At 47.6% G+C, this 26,866-nt stretch overlaps 1 protein-coding gene across 1 annotated transcript in view; it reads right to left on the minus strand.

Moving 5' to 3' along the window:
- Positions 1-6,153: 6,153 nt before the first annotated feature.
- Dnah8 (dynein axonemal heavy chain 8) overlaps positions 6,154-26,866 on the minus strand; it is a 225,044-nt gene continuing 204,331 nt past the window's right edge. Inside the window, exons 91-94 of the mRNA XM_038342351.1 lie at positions 16,720-16,841; positions 13,449-13,822; positions 7,723-7,859; positions 6,154-7,321 (exon numbers count right to left, since the gene is read on the minus strand). Coding sequence (XP_038198279.1) covers positions 13,535-13,822; positions 16,720-16,841 — 410 coding nt within the window. The 3' untranslated portion in view covers positions 6,154-7,321; positions 7,723-7,859; positions 13,449-13,534. The remainder of the gene's footprint in view (positions 7,322-7,722; positions 7,860-13,448; positions 13,823-16,719; positions 16,842-26,866) is intronic.

Here is a 26,866-nt window from a genome sequence, read left to right on the forward strand (position 1 = left end):
ACTTAATACTTTGATAGCTGGACCTTGATAGTCAGCCTCAAGAGGAGGAAATGGTCAAATAAGGGAATAGACCTTGGGGGCTAGCTTTAGGAAAGTAATCTAATGGTTTTTACCAAAGTGGAGGGTATGGGGGAGAAGAGCAAGGCCTGCCAGAGCTATGCTTGCCACACTCAAGCTGGCCAGACTCCCTTCAGATACTCATCCTGGAGCCTCTGAGTCACCTCTGCATCTGTGGGAGTGTGGGCACACATACACAAGTGTGGGCATATGTGTGGAAGTCAGGAGACAGCCCTGAGTGGGATCATTCTTCTGGGGCCACCCACCTTTTGTTTGGTCGTTGTTTTGATTTTGGAGACAGGGTCTCTCTGTGTAACCCTGGTGGGCCTGGAAGTTGCTTATGTACCTCAAGCTGATCTTGAACACAGAGATCCACCTGGCTCTGCCTCCTGAGTGCTGGGATTAAAGGCATGCGCTACCATGTGTGGATCTATTTTTTAAAATAAAATACTTTTATTTTTATGTGCATACATGTTCATGCATGCATGCATGTGTACGTGTGTGTGCACACATGCATGTGTGCGTGCTTGTGTGCGTGCTTGTGTGTGTGTGTGTGTACACCTGTGGATTTGAGAAGAGAGCATTGGATACCCTGGAGCTGGTGCTACAGGCTGTTGGGAGCCACTAGATGTAGGTGCTGGGAACTGAACTTGGATCCTCTGTAAGCACAGCAAGCTCTTGACCACTGAGCCATCTCTCCAGTCCACCTTGTTTGTTGGAAAAGGGTCTCTGAGTGGCCTGAGGTTAGCTGGACAATAAGTCCCAGATATCCTTCTGCCTCTACCTCCCCAGCACTGGAATTGCGATCAGATACGGCCATGCTTAGTCCCCTCGCCCCAGGGAATTATACTCTTGTCTTTCTGCTTTGGTAGCAAGCACCTCACAGACTGAGCCATCCCTCCAGCCCTGGTCTCTTTGCTTTTCCTAACCAACACAGGCTGATTAAATTGCCTCCCTGACTTAGGCATGAAGGACATTTGATGAGCCTCTCTTTCCCCCTTGATAAAAGAAAAACAAACATAGACAGTGACTCCCTGGGGTGTTTGCGCCAGCTCCTCTCAGCAGCTGGAACCCCCAGGACCTTGGCCTTGGTTTTTAGTGTAGATTCAGTCTTGTCAGCCCAGAGTCCAGTGGGAAGTGAAGTCCCACCGCTACCCAAGACTGACCCCACATTTGTCTCCCATGCTCTCTGCAGGAGCACAACCTAGAAAGAAGTTCCCATTCTTCCCCCTGGTGTCGTCTCCTGGGCCACACTGGCTTGTGCTGTGGCCATGGGTCAGAAGCCCATGTTGGCCTGTGACCGTCAAAGCTCTTGGTCTCCTGCTGTTACTCAGGTCTGACCACTAGTCCTAGCCCAAGGGGACCGGGCCATCTACCTCATCCCTTCCCTCCACAAGGCCAGCCTCAGAGTCATTTTCTTCTGTTTTAAAGGTATCCGCCCCACCCCCACCCCTACCCCTTGCACTCAATGCCTTGGTTTCTGGCTCATTTGCCTAAAGAGATGGCAAACAAAGCTGATGAGCTTCTGCAGCACCTAATGGCTCAGGTGCCCACCCTTCCCCATCCTGCTGCTCCTGGGGAAGATGCTGGGTGACTCCTCAGAGGGTTGACTCACAGAATTAATTCCAAACAGGACTGTTTCCTAATGCGGAAAAAAGACCAAAGCTGACAGTGTCAGGAATGAGGGAGAGGTGCTGGAGGGGAGACCTCCAGACTGCTGTGGCTCAATTTTGGCTGGGGTCAATCCCAGACCCCAGATCTTGTGGAACAAGCCATGTGGGTCCTGAGGATTGAACTCAGGTCAGGAAACTTGGTGGTAGAGGTCTTTACTTGCTGACTCTCTCTTTCCTGTGTGTCCCAATGGCTGGTATATTATTGGTGTGCACCATTATACCTGGTTTATTAGCCCAACAACTGGCGATCTTAATAATAGCTACACATCTACCCCTTTAGCCATGACCTCATCTGATAACACACCCATGACCCATAGCTCTGACCTCTAGGAAAAGACCATTCTCTGTTTCTCCCTCTCAGGAAAACTCTGATTCATACCTGAGTATCCATTGGTGATGTGGGATGTCCTTCTGTATATGTGTTGCTTTTATTTGTTGATGAATAAAACTGTTTCAGCCAATGACTCAGCAGAGCAAAGCCAGGTGGGAAATCTGAACAGAGATATATAGAGAGAGTAGGCAAAGTCAAAGAGATGCCATGTAGCTGCCGAAGGAGAAAAATAACCACTGGAACCTTACCTTATTGGTAGGCCACAGCCTTGTGGTGATACCCAGATTAATAGAAATGGGTTAATTCAAGATATAAGAGCTAGCTAGAAATATGTTTGAGCCATTGACCAAACAGTGTTGTAATTAAAATAATTTCTGTGTGATTATCTGGGACTGAGTGGCCAGAAAACAAAAGAGCAGTCTCCAGATACAAATGGTGCCTAACGAGGGCCAACAGCAGCCACACAAAAACTGAGAGAGCTTGGGAAGAAATTCTAGACACAGAAGAACAGAGCTAAACAGAGCGTTAACTGCGTTTTTTTGTTTTTTTTTTTTTTTTTTTTTTTTTTTTTTTTTCAGATAGACTCTATTTGCTGGCGACAAGCAGAGGTACAGCTTCTTTAAGAGAAGTCTTCCTGGTTCATGCTGGCAGAATGAACTCTGGCTCTATTTGGAGGTTCTGCACTTAAAAGGAGTCTGTGAGCAGTGTGTTACAAATTGCTTAATGGTGACATAGACCCACTGCATTCCTGGAGCTGTGGTGGTATGGTGTGCATGGTTCACAGAGGCAGTGAACAAGCCTCCACCATGTGGGACTGGGTGGAACAGACAGGGCCACAGAGTTGATCCTAGCTATGCCCACTTAAGATTTTTTTTAAAAAGCGTTCCTGGTCAGAAATAATTACAGATACACAATAAAGACAGATTCAGACAAAAATAAACCTCTGAATGGGTCACAGTGTATTTAAAAGGTGTACATAGGTTTGGAAAAGAGAAGAAAAAGAATATAGACAGTTATAAAAAGAAGTAAATAGTTTTTAAAAAATAAAACAATGCCTTTAAAGAGACAATAAAAGTAATATAAAAGAGGATAGTCTTAGATTAAAGGAGTAAAGAAAAATGAGCCATATAAAGATGGAATATACATAGAGAATCTGGATTTTGTATATTATTGTGTTTTCTTTGAATTTTTTGACTGCAGAGAGACATTTGATTCTGGGGGATGCTAAGTTAAACTGGCATAACTGTATCCTGACTTCAAACTTTGGGTCTAAGGATTTGTTACTTTGGAGAACATGTTCTGCTTTTGTTTCCACAGAAGATAAGAACTTGTGGATTACTTCTAGGCTAATGTGGTTTGATGGAACAAGACCCTCCCAAAAGGTCTCCATGAACCCTAAAAATACTTTGCTCAATAAACAGCAGGAAGCAGTTTGAAGAAACTATGCCCAAATTTCCAAAATGATTGTTATAATTGTTTGTTTTCATTTAAAGGGGGATATGATATAAAAATAAATACTTTGCATTGGTATGGATCTTGGTTTATTGAGACATATTTAAAGTTGGTTTTTGTTATAATGTTGTATATGTATTTCTGCTTTTGTTTAAGGTATTGTGTTTGTACAGCTCATTTAAAATGTAATGTATAATTAAGAAGTACAGATTAATAGTCAGTCACCTATAATAGTCAAACTGTAGTCATGCTAGTTAGGTTTTCTAGATTTACAGAGATATATTTTAGGTGGATAGGTATTCTTCAAATCCTTCAAAGACCTATAGAATATGGCACTTAAAATGTTTTAAGAACTTAGGTTTTTCTCGACAATGAGACACGTCTGCTTTTGGCAGCACCAGTCTACTTCAAGAGGATGATGGGCATCGAAGGGGCTCCTTATGGAGTTTGCTAGTCCAAGAAACCGCTCTTGCCTGGACTTTTTACTGGTAGGCTGTATAAACTGGACATGCAGGACCCACAGATAAACGACTACTGAACTTGCCCAAATAAGGAGAGACAGTCCTTCAGGGTTCCTGCTTTATGAAGAGTCTGCCAGACATTCTGCAGGACACAGAAGAAAACAACTGATGGACTTTGCCATTACAAGACAGAACAGATCTTCACATTTCCTGCTTCATGGAAAAAGTCTGTTGGATCCTATGGGCCTGTGGGCTGAAGATGGATGTCCCAACGTTACAGAAGAACTTTGAGTGACTGTCCAGGCAGTGAGATGTTTCTGTCATTTGTAGAGCTTTGGAAATTGGTCACACATTCAGAGCCTCTCTTTCCAGTTGTTGGGAAGACAGGTGGACAGCTTTATAGCAAGGAGAATTTAGGTTAAGCTGTACTGGATGTGGGGACTCGACCAAAAGAAATGCGATCAGAGCACTCTTGGGGTGGGGTGTAGGGGTTAAAAGAAGCAATGTTTAAACCGCGACGGGGTGGTGATGTAGCTCAGTGGGAGAGGGCTTGCTTCTAGGTCCAATCCCCAGCACTGCAAGAAATAAATGAACAAGTTAAAAAAGTGTAATAAACAAACACACTATGATTTAAAAAAAAAAACTTTCAAAGATGTGCGGGAAGGGGGAGGAGAGGGTGGAAAGGGGAGGAGTTGAGGGCAGCAAATACATTCAAAATACATTGTATGAAAATTTCAAATCATTAACTTTTTTGTATGATTCTTCATATCCACACTTCTGCTATATTTTTGTCCTAGAAGCAGATCATACACACCCTCCACCCTGTGTGCGCACAGGCGTTTGTATGCAAAGCATGTGTGTAAGTCAGAGGTCAACCTTGGATGTCTTTTTCAAACACTTTAAAAATTGTTTATGTGCGTCTAGGTGGGAGTGCCAGAGGAGGTCAGAGATCAAAGCTAGGTCAGAGCCATTGGATCTGGAGTTACAGGCAGCTGTGAATTGCTAGATGTGGGTACTGGGAAGCAAGCTCAGGCCCTCTGTAGGAACACTCTTAATCACTGAGCCACCTCTGCAGCCCCAACCTGTAGTGATATTTCATTTGTATTTTAATAAATAAGGCTTGTCTGAAGTTCAGAGAGTAAAACAGCCATACTGGCCAGCCTTACAGACCAGGCTGCAATAACATGCACCTTTAATCCCAGTAGCCACACTAGTTTGCCATAGAAACTGAGTGGTGCACGCCTTTAATCCCAGTGGAACTAGAGAGGATTATAAAACAGGAGGAGACAGCTCTCAGGCATAGTCTCATTCTGAGATTCCTAGAGGCAGGATTACCATTTCAGACTGAAGTCGAGGTCAGTGGCTGGCTGCTTTGCTTTTTGGATTGTCAGGTTGAACCCTAATTTCTCTCTCTGAGTTTTTATTAATCGTGCTTCACCAACCTTGGATGTCTTGACCTCAGAAACCATCCGTCTTACTTTTTGAAACAGGGTCTCTCACTGTCCTGGAACTCAATGATTTATGGTGGCTGGCTGGGTGGCAAGCCCCAGGGGTTCTCCTGTGCCTGCCGCCCCAGTGCTGGGATCACAAGTGTGTGCCACCACCACACTTGGCTTTCTTTTACTGTAGATGCTGGAGACCAAACACCGGTCCTTGCACTTGTATGAAGAACACTTCTGCTCACTAAACCATTTCCCCATCCCACACATGTCCCTTCTGGCCTCACCTTTCTCATAGCTGCCCCCTGCTTGCAGGGTTGCAGATAATGCACACGAGAGAGTCTGGGAGACTGCCCAATGCGACAGAAACCGTCATGGTCACATCTACAGTGTCCTCGAGTCTCCACGGTCACACATTCAAAGCCTCTCTTTCCAGTTGTGCCTCTCAAAAGTCCTGGGCTGCAGCCAAATTAGCTCTGTCACAGTGTGTTTATTACACTTTTTTAACTTGTTCATTTATTTCTTGCAGTGCTGGGGATTGGACCTAGAAGCAAGCCCTCTCCCACTGAGGTACATCACCACCCCGTCGCGGTTTAAACATTGCTTCTTTTAACCCCTACCCCCACCCCAAGAGTGCTCTGATCGCATTTCTTTTGGTCGAGTCCCCACATCCAGTACGGCTTAACCTAAATTCTCCTTGCTATAAAGCTGTCCACCTGTCTTCCCAAAGACAAGTCAGGCTTCCCTCCCTTCCTCGTTACTATAGCCCCTCACCTCTGGATCAATCACCACTTCCCAGCTTGCATGCTGTCTTGTAGGCAGATATTCTTTCTATGTTCTGGTAAGTGTCTGAGATCTGCTCCGTGACTTGGTCACCTCTGCATTTCTCCTATGGGTTGTCACAGAGTTTAGAGTGTGCAAAAGGCACACAACACCCTCGGGCTTGGTCACAGAGAATTGGAGCCGACCTCGAGAGGTGATCAATGTCTTTGGAGCCTGCAGGCAGAAGATGAGTGGCCAGGCTCCAGAGATAGGGTCCATAAACATCTTTTGACAGAATAGGCTAACTTCAAAGCCTAGCAATTTTAGATTATATTTGCATTGGAGGCTTTTAAAGTAGCAAAACTTTAGATTTATGTCTTTGTGAACAGATGTGGAAGGGAAAATCAATTCCTCGTAGGATTGGCTTATTTGTTTTTTATCTCAGTACTAAATATTATGCAGCAAGTGACAAATTAATACATAAATTGACCCGGAGACATCTACATACTGGATGGATGATCAGAACGGAGAGAATGGCTTCTGCAACTCAGATCCGGGCAGTATGGATGCTTGCATGTTACCTGCCAATCAGATGTTTCCAAAGAAGACTGGCGGGAAGACAGCTTGAATCACGTGCTAATAGAGAGGGGAAAGCTCACACAGGCTTCACGTGGGACACTGGCACTGAAGGTGTGGTTCAAGCGTGACCCATGGAAGGTTTGGCAGCATCCCGTTTGTCCCTGGCTTGCGTCTCTCCCTTCTTCTCCAGGATGAATGGAGCAGAGAGAAGGATCACGGTGACAGACTGACGCTGAGACCGGTGGCCTGTGGGGCACTGCTGGCAGGGCTCCAGGACTGAGAAATGTGAGCTAACAGACGCAAACAGGACCATGATCTGTGGGCTCAGTCCTTACCTCCTATAGCTTCAGGGAAGAGCAGGGAGGTGGGCATGAGCAAGAGTCAGGGTCACAGAGAAAACATACCTGCGTGGTTGTTCCTGGGTCAGCTGCTCCACTGCCAAGGATTCCCAGAACACAGCAGGGACCCAAGGAATGTGAGAGCCACCAGGGGATGTCACAGCTCCTGTCGGCAGTCGGGACCAGCTTTCGGTGAAAGCAGACGAGGCAGAAAGAGCAAGATAGTTCTCTAGAAAAAAAATTCCATAAATGTGGAAAAAAAAGTGACTGCTTTTCCCAGGAGAGGGGATGACACATTGAAGACGAAGCTTTGATAGAGTCTAGCTAAATGCCAAACAGCCAGCCCAACTCTGGAGAGAAAGAGAGAGGAGAGATAAGGGGAGGGGGTGGTGGCAAGACTATCTTCTATTTTTCTGGCAACCTCTCTTTGGGTGTTATCATGACAGGACACGGATGTCCTTTAGGGCTCACAAAGGCAGAGGGACAATAGAGAAGAGGCGGTTTGCATAATCAGGAAGGCATGCTAGAAGCCAGAAACGACAGCTTAGTGTCCTTATCCCCCAGATGCACAGCGAAATCCCTAGTCAAATTTCTGAGGAAGCTGGGGTTGCTTCCTGGTGACAGAATTACCCATGTATTGATCATGGGGAATGGAGAGAAGAGCCCCCAACGCGCTCATAAACACCATCTTGAAGAAGCCGTGAAGGTGTCAGGGACTTGGAGCCGCAAGCGTGAAGTGTCTGGACTGGGTCAATGAAGATTTCTGTCTGGAAACAGAGAGGAGGTGATTTAATTAGTCAGTCCCAACCTGAGTGGGGATGGCAGGTGGGAGCTGCCGGCACCACACTGGCGTGCAGCTTAGAGGCAGGTACGTGCACCAAGGACACCTGTTCAATTAAAACTGTTTATAATGAAACACCTGTAACACTGTCACTCTCTCAAACCCGCACCCCATAATCCCAAGAGAGATGATTTTATAAGCTTTGGGCGGGGTGTGTGTGTGGGGGGGGAACAGCAACACCTGTGAGGGCCTCAATCTCCAGCTCAGCCTGGGGCAAATAGAAGGGGTTAAGGTGATCTTTGTACCAACAGCTCCTAAAAGGCATTCGTATTGATTTGGGATAGACAAAGATGATTTTCATGTCTTGGGCATCACCCCCAAAGTATTTATATTCATCTCAGAGGCTTGTATGTAAATCGAGACTTGAGTGTTCAAAGACTACGGTTCCTTTTTGCAGTCAATGCCATATGCAATGGAGACGACTAACTTTTCCCCCTGCGCTCAGGGTACAAAAGTGGTCTTTCAAAGGCAAAACTATAGCTCGATCCTTCAAAAATTCTTAGGGAATTTACGGCCCTGAAGGAACAAAAAACAACAGCAATTAAAGAACAGAGGCTTTCAAATTTTAGTTGTTTTTTTTCTGTTGAGGGGGCATCTTTTCAAAACCTGTCCACTCATTGCTCAGACGGGGTCCTCCCTCAGGAAGGGACATCTCTTCAGCCGGGGGCTCACAGGTTACAGAGTCCGTGCAAGCGGCAGTGCCACCCAGGTTGTTTTTAGTAAGTTGTTCAGGTGTCTGAGGGAGGTAAAAGGGAGCAGTGGTGCAAAACAGCCTCATGACCAGATTTAAAATCAAAACAGGTGGGGAGAGACGAGGAGAGAGAGACACAGAGACAGAGACAGAGAGACACACACAGAGAAACAGAGAGACACAGACACAGAGATGAGAGAGAAACAGACACACACAGAGACAGACAGACAGACACACACACAGAGAGAGAGACAAAGACACACACACACACAGAGAGAGAGAGAGAGAGAGAGAGAGAGAGAGAGAGAGAGGAGAGAGAGGAAAGAGAAGAGAGACAGATACACACAGAGAGACAGAGAGAGAGACATGGACATGGAGAGACTCAGACAGAGAGAGAGAGACAGAGAGAGACAGAGACAGAGACACAGAGAGAGGATAGCCACCCTGAGCTGGCTAATCCTACTCAAACTGCCTTCTTGACTACAGGGCTTATTGCTGCTACCAGCTTCCTCTGCCTGCTCCCTGCCCACATGTGGGACAGCCTGAAAGGCCATCTTGTGCCTGATGGCCCAACTTGGTCCCTGTCTGTCTCCTCTAACCACACCACAGGAGCTGTGCCCCAAAGCTTTTTCTAGGAACCCTCCCAGCCCCTAATCCTCGAATCACCCAGCTGGGTTCTAGAGAGCCTGAACTAAGATAGGCATGGGCTTATGAGGCAAGTGCTTTATGGACTGAGCCATTTCCCCAGCCCTCTCCTTCCCAAATTTTAAGAACAAAAGAAAGAAACATTCAGCTAGACTCTCCAGTCTATAAACAACTGTATCTTCAAGGCTTATATGGAGGGAGGGAAGGAAGGAGGAAGGGAAGGAGGGAGAGAGAAAAAGAGGGAGGGAGAGAGGGAGAGAGAAAGGGAGGAGAGAGATGTGTGTGATATGCACGTTGCATTTATGTGGTTGCTTTGAGGGGTGTATACATCTGCCATGTTTGTGTGTGTGCTTGTTGCATGGTACTTTGAACTCTACCACTGAGGAATACCTCCAGTCCTCTTCAGACTCTTTCTCTTGATCCTTCTCAACTCAGTTTCTGAGGTTCTAAACTCTCCCTCTTCGCAGTTCTAGCCCCTCAGACATGTCCGTCACAGACGGTCCAGCCCCTCCTTCCTCGCCATTGCCTGTAACCAAGGTGCTAATCCACAGAGCTGCTGTTCACTGGTTCTTCCATTCTGTGGATGCTGGGATGGTTAATAGGTTGGACTTTGCAGAAACTTGCTGTTGAGTGGAGAGCTGCTCCAGGGATAGGTTGGACCACAAAGCTGAAGTTCTGGCTAGCTCCTGAGGCCTTTGGTATTTGGAGTGTAGTTCTAGTGATGGAAGTTTCTTGAAGGTTATCTGGCCTCTGTCTCTGGATATTTCATCACTCTCTTCCCTTTTCTCCTGTTCTATGATCCACAGATTCTCGTGTTTAGACACTGGGTCCTCAGCTGGTGCTGCTGCTTTGGCAGGCTGGGGATCCTTCAGGACACGGTGCCTCACTGGAGGAAGTGGGTACCTGGAGGCAGTCCTTGTGGTCTATAGCCTGGCCCTGCTTCCTGTCTGGTCTCTGCTTCCTTATCTACCCATATGTGAACCAGCTGTTTCATATTCCAGTCAGGAGCCACTCCTACCACCATGATGAACCATACCCACCCCCAACTGTGAGCTAAACAAATCCTTTCTCTGGTAAGAACTTCTTGTCGGGCATTGGGTCACAAGGATGAGACAATGTATCTCCCTTACACTGGGCCCTTTATTAGAAGCCAACCATCTGTAGCCTTGATGGTATCCATGAAAAGTTCAGGACCCAGCCCCACTGTTACCTTGTTTTCCCCTCCATCCCTCAACCTTGGCTATCCTCAACCACATCTATGACCTTCAGCCATGGCCCTGAGTCACACTGTGTCCCCTGCTGAGTCGAGGTCCCTATTCATCTCTGACAGTGGTGTGTGTGACAGCGGCCTGTGGCTTATTCACACATTACCACCCACGAGACCGGATCTCTTTTTGGGGCTCTATCTCTGGGTGCTTTTCTTTGCCCTTATTTTTATGTAAAGTCCAAAGTAAAATAACATTTTCAATCAAAGAAGATATAAATCTCATGGCTCATTTTGCTGAGACCAAAATGCGAAACCGTGGACTGAGTCCAAGGAGGGAAAACAACAAAAACAAAAAAAAAAAAAAAAAAAAAAAGGCACTGCCTCTGCCCCAGCTTCTGCTGGCTTCACCATCCCGTACTCTCTCCGTTGCTCTTTTATGCTCACCAGGTCTCCCTCACTCAAGTGTGGCAAATTAGGTAATTAGTGACAGAGCAACAATTTTGCTGAGAAAATGGTTATGTGTTTATGGAAGTTCAATGGTGCAAAATGTCTAAGGAAAGCCATTTGCTAAGCTCGAGAAAGACAGGGGACTGGGTCCTGAGCCAGCTCTCAGCAGAACCCAGGCAGTGCAGAAGTGCCAGCCGTCAACAAAACCATTTGGAGGCACTGTCCAGGGGCCAGGTGCCCATATTGGCTGGACCTCGTTGCCCATCTCTCTTTCTCCTCTCTGTTGACTGAGAGCGAAATAATCAGCTGCAGCTGAGTTCCCAGAAAACGGTCCTCGTGTGCCATTAACCAGTCTTCTCGGTGACCTTTGCTAAAGTTACAGCCTTCTACATCTTCCCCCTGTTTTCTCCAAGCCCTTCAAGTCATTAGACAACTTCGAGCCGAATTATTATTCTCTAAGCATCCTCTTGGATGGCCGGGGTTTAGATTATGCCTTTGCCTTTGTTTGATCACCCGACGTGAGTGTTGTGTCAGAACCTGTTGACCGGCTTGCTCTAGTGAGATGGTATTGCTTTCCTGGGCCCGCCCAGACTGGCCGGCAGGTGCTTCCAAATTCCAGTTCCATTTCAGGAGGATCCTTCACCCAGGGGATGCCCCCTTTGCGTTAGTGTGTGTTCTAGTCACGGGAAGTACAGAAACACTTAGACCAGGAACAGGGGTCCTGTTCTAGTTAGCATTAACAATCAATTTGACACAACACAGAGTCACCTGAAATAATTTTTAAAAAAAAAGTCATTGAATAAACTGTCTTTATTGGTGGGTCTGTGGACATGGACATTTCCATGAGGTCTGTCTTGAAGGAGGCAGGTGGGCCCAGCCCACTGTGGGCGGTGCCATTCCTAGACAGGTGGTCCTGAGCTGTATGAGAAAACTGGCTAAGCAAGCATGAACCTTCGAAGAAGCCAAAGAGTGAGGCCAGTGAGGAAGGGTCTTGGGCGGGTTGCACTTCAAGCTCCTGCCACGACTTCCCTCAATGATGGACTGTGAGCTGGAGGTGTAATCCAAGTGAAAACTTCCTACCATGGCACTGCTTTTAATCAGGGTGGTTGTATCACACAGGAAGGAAACTGGGAGAGGCACGTAATTATTATTCCAGTTCTATGACTGTGACGTTGACTAGGCCCCAGGGACATATCAGAGGTCAGCACTATACCCTTCTTCCAGGAGCTACACCGGGACGGGGGTACAGCAGAGTTTCCTCTGAGGTCATCCCTGTCTACTTTACCCATGGTATCACTGGGCCATCTCACTCGGCTTGCCGTGACTGCCTCCGTTCAGGATGAGGGGATGACAGAAGCATGGGGCAATCTGGAATGACTCCTTCCAGAACAGAGAGAATGAAGTTAGCGCAAGGAGCTGGGGGCAGGCAAGAAGATTCCAGATGAGAAGACAGCAGAGAGACGCTTCTTCACTATCCTGGAGCTACATGAGCGTCTCAGTCGAGGACCCCATCTGTTTTGTTAAATTGACAATTTCCTTCAGCAGGAAATCAAGGCTCATACCGAGTCTCAGACTAACTACTGAGTAAGAAATAGCTTCACTTTCTAAAGACTGCTTTTTAAGATGTTCAGCATGTAACCTAATTTCATTTGATGGAGTTTGTTTTGCTTTCTCCATTTGCTACCTAGACATGTGTTTCATTATTTCCCACAGAATCGGGCTGGGGAGGGAGAGCCAGGGAGCCAGAGTTCCCTGAGCCTCAAAAGTATTACCCAAAGAAGAGGAAATAATATTAAATAAAATTAAAATAAATTACAAGATCAACTGTCCCAATGAGTTTTCTGACATCCTCCAACAGCAGAGAACATATGTGCGTGCTCATGTAGCACATGCACACATACACACACACACACACACACACACACACACACACACACACACTTAAAAGGGTAATATTTGACCAAACCTAGACAGGGGAAGATTATTTATTAGGAGGAATTTTCTTTTTAAATTTTATTTATGTGACATTTTGATATATTTAATTGTATATTTTGATTACATTTATTTGTGAGTGCATAAGCACGCATGCCCGAGAGCATATGCATGTCTCACAGTGCATCTGTGTAGATCAGAGTACAACTCGTAGGACTTGGTCTTTTCCTTCCTTTGTGTCCAACTCATGTCATTAAGCCTGGTGACAAGTGCCTTTCCCCACTGAGCCATCTTGCCAGCCCAGAAGTGTTTTTCATTGGAGGAAAAAGTTCTTTCTGCTGGGGTCCTGTTAGGATGGATCCTATCAACACCCCATTTTCGACTTTTCAAATGCAAGCCTTCTAAAAAGTATTCTAACGCGAAGACAGGAGTTTATCTTTCAAAAGTAATTATAGCATAATGTGAGTTCTTAGAATCAGGAGCGTGAATTCGGATCGGTTCTTGGAATAGTGGTACCCTTGAGGGGAAGAAACGGACATGCAACGGGAGAGGTGTCAACTGTTTAATTGAGGGAGAGTAATGAAGGGCCTTACCAGGAAGGAAAGACACACTGTCTGAGTCTCTCAACGGCTGGGCTTCTATGCGGTTCTTCTGCTGCCCACGGCAGGAAGAAATGAACTTACTTGATGTCACACAGGAGGGCCACCCCCCTCAGGATCCAGTGATCCGGGGACAGCACTGTGCGCAGGTACACCACGGTGATGAAGGTGAGATCAGTGCGCCTCGGTTTCTTGTAGATCGGACACACGTACAGCTTTGGGTCCTTGGGGGCCGTGGAGTTAATGGCAAAGATGTGCAGGACAGGAAGTTGCATGAAGAGAACCTTCGGGGTGGATTCTGTGAGCTTCCCGTTCCGCCTGTCCCAGGATGCTCCGTCCATATACAGCCCATAAATATACACACCTTCCTGAAAGAGCAAGGGGCGGAGAAGGGGACGTGCTGAAAGGTGGACGTCCATAATGTGATCAGGGCTGTCAGTTCAGAAAGAAAACACACGCCAGTCTTAAAGCACTAGCAGACAAGAGAACACCCCTGGGGAAATAGTATTATTGAAACTAGGTCACGCTTTCCCCTGGGGTACACAGTGAGTCTAGCTGTGTGGTGAGTTGGTGCGAGCTGGGAGCATATACTGTGACTTAGAACTGCTGCCAATGGGACTTAAGGCTGAAGCGATGGAGCCAATCCTGGACTGTACCCCATCTCCTCTGCAAGATGAAATGAGATGATAAATGCCCCAGAGGCTTAGAGTGGTACAGCAAAGTGGACATGAGATTGGAGAAGGGAGTAGAACCAGAGTATAACCAGCTCTCCTCCCCACGTACTTGCCTACAAATGGACTTGCCTTCCTGGGCCTCACTTTTAAATCAGGGAAGCCAAGATCCCTGAGCACAGGTGACAGTTTGTAATTTGATAATGGAAGTGCCTGGGGATGGGATAGGAGCAGTAACTTCAGATTGAAGGTCGTGTGGGCTTTTGCCACCAGAGCAGACTGCAGAGGGGACGGACGGTCTTGAAGGGATCCCTGAAGGGCTGGGGCAGCATATGGGCATGGGGAGGAGGAGGCCGAAGCAACTCCACAAAGACAGGCAGGATGGGCAGAGAAGACACTTTACTTCTTGGGCAAGGGTTCAAAGGTACTAAAATGGGTTATCACTTGACCACGGAAGACGAATCTGCCGAGCTGAAGTGTCTGAACTCTATCTGCAGGCACGGGGGAGCCACAGAACATGTATTCATTAGAACAAGAAAGGGCCGGAGAGAATCATGCAAGCTCATAAAGTATATTTATGTAGAGGATGGTGACCGTTTTTCTATTTCTAATGAAGATGGGGCCTGGGGAAGTTAACGTAGATCACGGTAAAGGACGGAGAGATTAGTAGCAAAGGGTTCCTGGGGCTCTCTCATGTGGGCTAATTGCATGAGGACCGTATATTCTGAATCACAAACTGAAGCACATGAGTGGACAGTGAGACCCTGGGCAGAGCCAGAGAATGAGGAGACAGGAGTTCCCATCATTAACTTCGTGGTTGACAATTAATTACACAAACAAGATGACCACTAGGAACTACCCTACAGCCAACTGTGTCCCTTTCTATGGCCCTTGCAATCTAGGGACCTTAAGAGTCACAGTAAGAAGATGTGACAGGTAGAGCAGTGTCACCCCAAATTTATGTCAACCCAGTACCTCAGACATATTGTTTGGTTTTGTAGATATAAAGTGTTCAGATATGAACACACTGGGTCTAGGATGGCCCTAGATCCAATATGGCGGGCGGGCACATGTGTGAATGTGTGTGTGTGTGTGTGTGTGTGTGTGTGTAGGCATTGGTCACACAGAGAGGTACCCAGAGAATCAGGCTTTTGACAGTGGTGGTAGACACTGGAATGAGAAAGCCAAAAGAACAGCCAGTCTGCCAAGGACTTCCAGTAGGCATCAGCCACCAGGAGAGAGTCATGAAGTAAGACCGTCTCTCATGGCTTCCTTCCGGAGGAAACCAGCACTGCCAATCACTGGTTTAGTTTGTTTTGTTTTGAGACAGGGTCTCATGTAGCCCAGGCTGGCCTTAAACTCCTGATCCCCCTGCTTCTGTCTCCTGAGTGCTGGGATTAACATCCGTAACATCCAGCTCGTGTGGGGCTGGGAATCCAGCCAGGGCTCCAAGCTTGCTAAGCCAGCACTTTCCCAAACGAGCTACAGTGGGTTTGTACTTCCTAACTCCTTAACTGTGAGGGGAAAACATTCTAAGATGTTAGTAAGCCAGACCACGGTATTTTAGGCAACAAATACGGATTGGGGTACCAGGAAGCAGGCAGTGCCTCAAACACTTACACTCAGGGAGGTGACATGGGGCGGGGCAATCGTAGGCAGAAGATGCAAGAACCTCTGAGGATGCCGTAGAGAGGCCCTAAATTACCTCACAGAGCAGCTGATAGAAATATACAGCGTAGGGTGTGTGGGATGAGGACTCAGGGAGGCATAAGGAACCTTCCAAAGACTGGAAAGAAGATCTCCTGCTACAAAGAGGCAGGGAATTTAGCCCAGAGTTAGGAAATCCATCTGTTCTAGTTCCCTTGGTATTGAGAGAATCAGAGGAAAAGAAGGACTAAGATTTATTGAGTTGCCGTGTCAGATGATCTGCCACCAAGCTTACATGATGGCATTTACAGCCTCGTGACTTCCTGCAGAAAGGTTGAACCGGCACTTATTTTTCAGACATAAGAGCAAAATCATTAAAGAAGTTGGCCCAGCATGTGTGTCAAAGCAGAAGCGCAGAGGGCCGACTCTCTCCACAGCAGGGCAAATGCTCTGCACCCAGAGTCCCCAAGCATGCTAAGGGAAAAGACAGGGTAGGAACTGAGCTCCCAAAGTTAGTCCAGCGGACTTCCTTGACCCTCGGCTGCTACAGGGGGCCCTGTGAGCCCAGCACAGGAGCGGAAGACACGTGGAAATCTGTCTAAGCAAACATGTACATAACTTGCATTTATAAAGAAAGGTCACCCCGGGGGAGTTGCTGGGCTCACTAGCCCTTGTCATTAACCTCCCACTCAGCAGACGGGGGAGGCACTGGCCTTGAGATTGTCTGGTTACAACAGAGAAAAACCTCCATGGAAAGCAGACGGGCTTCACTGGAGAAGCCAAGGTCAGTTTTCAATGTTTTGTTTGTTTTTGTGGTCCTGAGGCCTGAACCCAGGGCCTTGCGTGCTAGGCAGTTGTTTGACCGTCTGCTGCACTGCATCCCCAGCCTGCAATGGCCATTTCGCCCTGAACTTGGATTTCTACCCTGAGCTCCCCACAGCACCTACCGCAGGGGGTGAGGTGATCTCCTCTTTGGTCTGCCGCAGGACTTCGTTGTGGATGGTCACGGTATCCAGCGCCCAGCCTTTGTGAGCTCGGGTCACTTCTTGCCTCATTGCAGTGAGGAAGCCTTGAGAAAGCCAGACACAGAGAGAAGACTCTTGGTGAAGTTCACTTCAGAAACAAAGAGGAAGCAACACGGAGGGTGGCTTGACAGTCTCTACACTGCCCGTCCATCCTGGGAGGAGCTGAGAGCAGGACCGCAGAGCCAGGGCCATTTCTTCTAGGGGTTTGTTTCCAGGGAGACAGCGAAGAGAGAGGGACCTTGGTTTGGAAGCCTTCTAGGACTGCAAGTCTTAAAAAGGGTTCCAACTCAGTCCCAGCTCATGGTCCCTACTGGAAAACACAATATTCAATGTGTGACCGGAATGGTAAAGTATTCTGAGAAACAGCCTTCCAATTAAACCCGAATCAAACCATTATGAAGCTTCTATTTGCCATAATGGGACAATTTCATTTAGTCTAAGGAAATAAGGCATAAACACCATAATAGGAACCCGACTTTCAATTTGATCAAACAGAGCAATCACACCGGAAAGGGAAAGCTACATCTTTTAATGTGCATAATACAGTTATTTTAAGATAATGCGTGGCTCCGTATCTTGTGGCCTTTCTCTAAACTTAGTATTTTGAAATCATCCCAATCAATTCAATAAGAGAAGTCTTTTTCTGGAGAGTGGCATTTGATGTTAGAAAAAAAATAGATCCCAAATTTTAAAGCTGGCCAGAAAACCAGCTGCCTGTGATACACCGCTCATCTCTTGGTCCTCGTGCAAATGGTAGACAAAGCATAAGACAGTTAAAATACGGGACGTGTACACCCCCAGTGCTCTTTTTTAAATTGCTTATTTTTTGGTAATTTTATGCATGAATGCATCGTATTTAGGTCCTTTCCATCCCCATCTCCCATTCCTGGCACTCTTGAGTGGTCCCTGAGAACTGCGGAGGGGAAGTTGCAAGGGGTTAAGCTCCCTGGGAATGGAAGGAAAGACTGGCACCCAGTCCGACTGTACTGAGGGACTGCAGTTCATGGAGAGGAAACCATTCTTTTATTTGTCAGTCCTAAGAGCAGCCACAGTGTGCCAGGCACAGTTCGCGGTGGCTCAAAGTGGAAGAGACTGCCCATGGACCTGCATTCAAGTCTAAGGGAGCCTGTCCCTAGAGCAGTGGATCCCAACATTACTAATGCTGCAGCCCTTTCGTACAGCTCCTCACGCTGTGGTGACCCCCAACCATAAAATTATTTTCATTGCTACTTCATAACTGTAGCAAACTACAGCTATGTGAATATCTGTGTTTTCTGATGGTCTTAGATGACCCCTGTGAAAGTGCCCTTTGACCCCAAAGGGGTCGCAACCTATGGGTTGAGAACCACTGCTCTAGAGGGAGGTAGAACATTAGCATGACACAGGCCGCGGCGTGGGAAAGGTTGAGCAGTCCTGGCTGCAAAGCCGAAGTTCACTGCAACTCTCCTCCCAGTATTTGTTTTTGCTGTTTTGAATTATGGGCACGCACATTATGGGGGTGGGGTGGGAAGGTAAGGCAAGAGATTACACTGGAGCAGGACTACAGACGGGTGTGAGCCGCCCAGCTTGGGTGCTGGAAACCAAACTCGGCTCTTCTGCAAGACCAATACACACTCTCAAGGCCGACCATCATTTCTCCAGCCCTGGGCTGCAAGCCTGTGAAGATGCATGAGAACTGGCAAGACAAGATGAGACCAGCTCGAGCAGCCGCACTTGTGAAGACTCAGAGGTAGAGCCCAGGCTACAGAGGAGTCGACGGTTCCAGATAAAGACAGTACAAACAAAGCTAGCAGCTCTGTTTCTCAGGTCGGAGTTCTTACCGCTTCTTCTAAAATGCATCTTTATTATATTTATTTATGTGCATGTGTGCATTGCATATGCATGCCGTAGCATCCGTATGGAAGTCAGAGAGCAACTCGCAGGAAGCAGGTTCTCTCTCTCTCCACCATGCAGGGCCCAGAATCTAATGCAGGCTGTCAAGCTTGGTGGCAAAAGACTTTACCCACAAGCCATTTCACTGGCCTCCCGGTGCATCTTGGGAGGTGGAAAGCCACTAGACATTTAGAGGACGCCAATGACTTCTCTGCCCTTGCATCTATCTAAGAAAGCTCATTCAAAGCACTATTAGGACAGGATCTGGGGATCTAAAGGGAACCTTCTGTGTATTTCTGAGAGGCAAGCCCCTTCATCAACCAGAACAGAAAAGACAGACCTTACAGAATGAGCTCAGTCATCAGCAAATACAAGGGAACTTCACTGGCAACGGCGGGGCGGCTGGCGGCTTCCTGGAGTCGGATCGGATCACCAAGCCATCACATGCACTTTCGTGATTTTTTTTCCGAGATTTATTTATTTTTATTTTGTGTGTATGGGTGTTCGTGTCTGCACCTAAGTCTGTGCGCCGTGTGTGCATGCAGTGCCCATGGAGGCCAGAAGAGGACATCAAATCCCTTGGAACTAGTGTTGTAGATAGTTGTGAGCCACCACCTGGGTGCTGGGAATCGAACCCAAGTCCTCTGGAAGTGCAGCCAGTGAGCCATCCACCTCCCCAGCTCCTCATTTTCATTTTGAACTCTGGGGAAATCCCACACATCAGGAACACATTTTATGTGTTTGTCGGTCAGTGGTATATAACTCCAGTCACCATCTGTCAATCACCCTTTTACTGAGTCCACTAAAATGTCATTTTTGGGTTAATTTATTTGTATGAGTGCTTTGCCTACATGCACCTACATACAAATGTGGACCATTTGTATGCCCTGGGACCCATAGAGGCCAGACTACTGCATTAGGTTCCCTGGAACTGTAGTTACAGATGGTTGTGAGCTGCCATGTACTTGGTGGAGACTGAACTCAAGTCCTCTGCAAGAGCAGCCAGTGCTTTTAACTGCTGAGCCATCTCTCCCGCCGAAAATGTCATTTTCATAATTCAACACCCAGTGTTCACCCATGTGTCTATTAGACACTGCATGTCCAACTCGAGTGTCTAGAAGTAAATTGACCTTAGCTTATGATATTTTAAAGTTCACCCCTGGTATTATGAAGCTACAAGGTCATAATGTCCAAGTCACTAATCCTAGTCTTAACCTTTCTCTGCACCAGTGGAGTAATTGATATTTTTTTTCTTTAACATCTTAAGTCACGACTAAACTGTAAATTGACCTCATCCCATATGGCTCTCAGGACCATGTCTGAGTGTCTAAGAGAAGGGAAGCTGGCTGGATTTTTTTTTATCCTTTAATATCTTTTTTCTGCTTCTAAGATCTTCGTCATTATCAGAGAGTTCTGCAGAACTCGAGTGCAGTTAAGGAGACACTATTTCCTGTCTGGTCCTACTGGGGAGCATGTATTACATTGTCCAGACTCCAACAGTAAGCATCCTGATGCTTAAGAGGTAATCTTAGCATGCCAGCAGGTGGGATCGAGTATGCTCGTCAGTTCCCCAAGAAAGGCAGTGCTGAGCAAAGGCATTTGAAACCTATCTCAAGGGCAGGGAATGGTTTGTGAGCCATTCCCACTCAGAGAACACGGAAGAGTAAGGAAACATGCATGTCCAAACCTATCTATGCTGCATCTAGCCACCCCTTTATCTGAGATGGAGTCCCGTTATCTAGCTACCTTCAAATACCATCTGTAGCCAAGAGTGACCTTCCTTGGGCTCCTCATCCTTCTGCCTCCTCCTCAAAAACCAACCATTCCTTTTCTGTAGCATTGGGAATCCAACCCAGGACTCTGTGTGTGTCAAGCAAGCGCTCCAGCCTCTGAGCTACAGGCCCAGCTGCGCGTCCAGGCCTCATCATTCCCCACTAACTTCCTACGAAGGACACGATCTTGTCACATTCAAACGTATTGAACCCTCTGAAACATTAATTGTTGGGTTTTAAGAAATGAATGGCTGTCTCTCTTAGAGACTGATGTCAAAGCTAATGGAACTACAATCTGCTCCTTCTGCGGCTTGCCAAAGTTTTTAAAGGACAATTGGTAGAGTTTTTCTTCACAAAAGCTTGGAAATCAGACACTTTTGTTTTGGCATGAATTTCGTTATAATCACCCGGAAAGTGACTCAAATGTTCCCATTTTTCAAAGAAGAAAGAAAAAATCAGTCGGAGTGAGACCTCGACAGCAATAACCACCTATTCTTCATGAGATTTAACCGCCCACACGAAAAAAAACGGTGACTTTGACTAAACACTGGCATTCCATGTGGTCTAGAGGAGGTGCTGAAACAAATCTCCCCTTCGAGTTCATAAAGCATAATGAACTCTTAAAACACTCGTCAAGTTCATTTTTTTTAAAAAAAAAAATAACTCAGTATTAATCTAGGATCCCACTGTGGAAAGGCGGGCCTGAAGCAGCACTTTTTTATGTGTTAATTCCTGTAGTGGGAGTCAGTGAATACCCAAGTTGTGCTATCCGCTGGCTTGAAGAGAGCCACGGTGTGTTTGGTGGTCTTCTCTACAAGCTCTTAGAAAAGATGGAAGAAACGGTTCATCAGGAAAGCCGTGCTCCTCGGCTTTATAAGAGTTGGTTGGTATTCTGTAATGATGGCAGGTGGCAGGTGTGTGTGACCATATGTCCATGTGTCTGGAGGCCAGAGTTCAACATCAGCTGTCTCTTCCTCAATTGCTCTCCACCTCATTTGCTTGCCTGTTTGTTTTTGAGGCAGGGTCTCTCACTGAACACAGAGCTGACCGACTCAGAAGAGCTGGTCAGTGAGTGCCCGGGCTACAAATGTTTGCACCATTCCTGGCTTTTCTATAGGTGCTGGGATCTGAGTTCAGTCCTCTGCCCCACTAAACCGTCTCTCCAGGCTCCCAGGTGGCGTTTTTTTTTTTTTTTTTCTTCAGCAAATGAACCGGTCCTTCTGTAATGGGCTTGGTTTGCACAGTTATTTCCTGTCTAAACAGCTGCCACACCTCCCAGCAGCATCTTCAAAGATTAAGAGAAATGATATCCCTGCCAAGAGTTTATGACAGGCAGTTTTTCCCCCAAATGAGAAGCAAATGCGGTTCATTGGTAAGTTAAATAAAAGGACAGAAATCATTAGGCAGCCATGAGGTTGGTCAGCCGAGCTGAATGAACGCACACTGGGCACCTTTCAGAATCACTGGCTGGCCACTGTAGGGCAGGTATTGATAATGGCTGAGAATGCAAAACGCTAGGGCAGCTTGCTCCAAGAGCTGTAAAGCCAGAACTGCTGGAGGAGGCATCCACAGTTCTACAGTAGAGTTTCTTTTCACACAAGTGTGTGTGTTTGTGTTTGTGTGTGTGTGTGTGCACACACGTGTGCTCACATGTGAATGTGCATATATGGAAACTAGGTATTGAAGTCATGTATCTTTTTCAATCACCTTCTTACCTTATTTTTCAAGACAGGATTCCCTGAACCTGGAGCTCACCGGTTTGGTTAGACTTCTGGCCATCGAGTTTCAGGGTCCCATCCTCTCTGCCACCCCAGTGCTGGGATTACAGGTGCATGCAGCCACACCTAGTTTTCTACATGGGTCCTGAGGATCTGAACTCGGGGCCTCCTGTTTGCATGACAAGCACTTTACTGACCGGCCTGTCTCCCTAGCCCTTTCTCTCAATTTTACTGATCTAGGAATCATCAGAGGAGGGGACTCCAGTTAACACCTAGGTTCTGATCTGGCAGGTGGGTCAAGAGTGGGACCCAGGGTTCTGGGTCTCAGGAATGCAGCTGCTGTGGGAGGGGTCTAAGGCCAAGGTTCTTGTCACCTTAGAATGACTTAGGGAGCTCTTAAGAAAACTGATCATAGAGGCTCTCCACTCTAGAGTCTAGCGGTCTTAACCTCTGAGATTGAGACACGATTGGTTTTGGGCCCCAGCCATTAGTATGTATTGAAAATGTCCCCGGTGATTCTGCCGTGGAAGGCAGGCCTGAGAACAGAAACTCTGTCAAACGCTCTCGCCAGACAGGCCACTTACCAGTCAGTGACCCTCATTTGTTTTAAGGACCAGATTGACAAAGGGGAAGGGCAACGCTTCTGAGTACAAGCGAAATCTCTGGAAGGCTGTCAGTGGACGAGCTGGCTCTTCGCAGGTACGCTAGAGAGCACAGGTACTCTGTCACTCCTCTCAGTGACAGGCTCTATCAGAACCCACGGACACAGCAAGGCTGGGACCCTCCACCCCAAATGGCTGTGTCGGGAAGTTTAACTCCTGACAAGCCGGCATTCTCCTTGAGTGACTGGTTTTTCCTTTGACCCCTCTAGTCTCAATTCTTCTCTCCTTCCACACCTTCCCATTATGCCCTCTGGCATGGTTCCATTCCTGCACAAAGTAGACTGGAATCAACCCTGGACACATAAGCACTTCCACCATTCCTCCACCCATCCTGAGTGCCTTTGCTGCCCTGACAACCACAGGCTCTGGTGACCAGCCCTTCCTCCCTTCATCATGCCTGCCACCTGTCCCCAATTATCTCAGTACCCCACCTACATCTGCTTCGTGTCTGTGCGTGCGTGCGTGCGTGCGTGCATGTGTGTGTGTGTGTGTGTGTGTGCGTGGGCATGCTTCTGTGTGTGTGTGAATGCAAATGCCAGAAGCCAATGTCATGTGTCTCCCTCATTCCTCTCTGTCTTATGTTTTGAGACAGGATCTCTCCCTTGAGCCGGAAGTACACTGATTTAGCTGGACTAGCTGGCCAGCAAGTTCCATGGATCTTCCTTGTCTCTGCATCTTGAGTGATGGGATTACAGGTCTGTGCCAAGGTACTCTGCTTTCTTTGTGGGGGGTGGGGTGCTGGGGATCTGAACTCAGGTCCTCATGCTTGCATCTCGGGCACTTTACTGAGTGACCTCCTCAGCCCTTCTGTGCTCCTCTCCAGTGTCCCTCTTCAGTGTCCTTCCAGCAGACTGGCCTCTCTTGATCTCATCATTTCTCTATTTTATTTTGCAGGTGCGCGGGGCAGGGGGGCATAACTTGTGTGAAGGTCCGAGGACACAACATAGAAACCAGTTCTCTCCTTCCACCGCAAAGGGTTCAGGGAACAAACTCAGGTCAGCAGGTGTGGTGTGGCAAGTGCCTTCTTGGTGCCACTGAGCTATCTTGCTAAGGAATCAACTCCACCTCCTTTCTTCTCTGCCTCATTAGATCCTTCTTTTTCACTGCATGCCAGACAGAGCCCCAAACACAGATAAACCCAGACAAGAAGCCTCTTCTTACAGCAGCGCCCACTGCTGGAGGATACCAGCAATGCCACGAAGCCGCTGTGTGGAACCGCAGTGGGTTCCAAAGCCCCCTGATGTCCTTCCCTGTCCCCACCAGCCCTCTTCTCCCAGCTTCTGTCACTTTCCTGAAATTCTTGCCCCCCATGTTTTCTCTAATCTTGCCCCTGCCTTTAAGGGAGAACAGACAACTCGCTTTGCCTCTTAGCAGCAACCTGCACTGCTACCCACCGTGAGCATCTGTCTCCGACGGGGTTTCTACTACTGTGATGAAACCACCGTGACCAAAAAATAACTTGGTGGAGGGAAGGGTTTATGTGGCTCACACTTCCATATCGCTGTTCACCATCAAAGGAAGTCAGGCCGGGAGCTCAGTCAGAGCAGGGACCTGGAGGCAGGAGCTGATGCAGAGGCCATGGAGGGGCACTGCTTACTATCTTGCTCCTCATGCCTTGCTCAGCCTGCTTTCTTATAGAACCCGGGACCACCAGCCAAGGGATGGCGCCACCGACAATGGGCTAGGCCCTCTTCCACCAGGCCTGGTCTTATAGAGGCATTTTCTCAGTTGAGGCTCCCTCCTCTCAGGTGACTCTAGCTTGTATCAAGCCGACACACAGCCATCCAGCACAGCATCTATGGCCAGTCCTTCCCTTCCCTGCTGCTCTTGTTACAATGGGAGAGGTGTCCAGGCGCCCACTCACCTTCCCCCACAGTCTCTCTACTGACACACACATCCCTCCCGCCTTTTCTAACCCTTGTCTGGTATCCTTAGATTCCCCCCCCCCCCGCCTGCTTGCATCCTCTCCTCCTCTCCTCTACCAGCATTTGGATGGGCTTCTCTTGTCATTAAAAGAGAAAGAAAAGCTTTCCTTCTTGCAAATATCCTCTGATGTGTCTCTTCTTCAAAGTCTTCTGTGTGCCCACTACATCAATATAAATTCTCTTTTTCTCTCTCTCTCCCTCTCCCTCCCTCCCTCCTCCACTTCCCCAGTTCACTCACTCATCTTAGAATCTGTCTCCTCAAGCTCCCACCTACACCCCTGGGACTTCTATTTCAACTGTGATCTGGCTGAGAAATCCATCCAGCCATTTGGGGCCCATCCAATGTGACCGCTGGTGATCTCTGTTCTTATTCATGAGCTTCCCTTCTCTCTCTCTCATCTGGGACCCATGTGTTCCTGCTCCCCCGTTTTCAAGCTATTTGGTGTAGGGTCCAAATTTGTGTGTTCTGGAGAATGATGCAGATGGAGACAGCAGAATCCTCATGAGGATGGCTTAGGGGAAAGGTGACCAGACTTTCATGGGAGAGGTCACTGGAGGACAGAACTTCCAACACTGGCTGTAGGCACTGAGTCACTAACAAGGAGAGATGAACGGCCACACCTGTGAGGAGACCGAGCCCCAAGGCAGAGTCATAAAGAGGGCTGAGGGGCAGGAAGAGAACCAAAGAAGTGCATGGATGGAGCCCAAGGTCTAAAAGAGGTTCCAGGAATTGCATTGTCCTGAAAAACATGTGCACAGGCGCGCGCACACGTCCCCTATCCCCCACCCCCACACGGGGGGAGAGGGGAGAGAGAGAGAGAGAGAGGGAGAGAGAGAGAGAGAGAGAGAGAGAGAGAGAGAGAGAGAGAGAGGAACTAACAGGACAAAAATGATCCATTTCTTTGCTTCAGCAACAGCCCCTCTAAGTGAAAAATCTTAATTCATGCCAATGAATAAGCTGGTATTGATATCTGCCATAACAGTATGGCTTAAGGAGACACAAGAAAAAAAAAAAACGCAACTAAATGGCACCAAGCTCCTGAAAGAATTAAGCATTCAGAAAATGATTGTTGTTGCAGGGTTCAATCTAATACAGAGGTGCGAGGCCCAGGGAGCATGGCCAGCCCCCACCATCCTGTCATTGGCACACCTAGGAGTCATTCCAAGCATCAAATGACAAAATGTAGTTATTAATTTGAAGGTATCACAAAGAAATCAATATCTTAGCTTGAAGTCCGCCTCTTTATAATTTATCCCCACTGGTTTAGACACATCCCCATATATAGAGGACACGGACACACACACACACACACACCAGACTCAGACTTTAAATCATGGGTACATAATGCCCTGAGAGTGGTATGGAGGGAAGGGGTGGGGTGGGGGGGAGCGGCGGGAAAAGGCCAAAAAAGAATTCCTTTGAGGGCTCTGAGGATCACAGCCTTAAAGAGTTTGAGAACTCCACATGCTCAAACCCACCAGGGAAAACTAGTGAAGGAGAAAGGCTCTCTGGGTCTGCCGAGTCTGGCGGAGAGCACACCCACCCACCTAAGAAGCCCTGCCATGGAAACACAGCCACAGGGTCACCGATGCAGCGAGCTTGACCATCTTAATCATCCGGTCTAACTGTCCACATGGCTGAGCTCATCAACTACCACAGAGGTCACAGCGGAGCGAGCCGGCCTGAGAATACCAGGTGAGGCCGCGTGGTGAATGACTCAGCCGCTTCAAACAGGCCAGACCACAGACAAAACAAAGCGAAACAAACATGGAGCCAGTCACAAGACAAGTGAGTATTGCTGCAAACAGCGCTGGCTGGGATGTTAATGGGGGTGGGGGCACAGGGCTGGGGTGGCAAATGAAAGATGTCGCCCGTCCTTACGGTAGCAAGGACTTCAAAGTCACCTAAGTCTGAGGAGAAGCGGCCCGATGGGAAGTATGCCACACACAGTCTACGATGCCAGGGGCATAATAAGGTGATAAAAATGTTCACATGTGAAGAAATTTCATTTTAATTCATTACATGTATTTATTGTGGGAGTGCACAACACAGCACACACGTGGAGGTCCAAGGACAACTTACTGCATGCATTTCCTTCTCTGTCCACAGTGTGTGGGTC

Source organism: Arvicola amphibius, chromosome 9, assembly GCF_903992535.2.
Source record: "Arvicola amphibius chromosome 9, mArvAmp1.2, whole genome shotgun sequence".
NCBI classification, from domain to species: Eukaryota; Metazoa; Chordata; class Mammalia; order Rodentia; family Cricetidae; genus Arvicola; species Arvicola amphibius.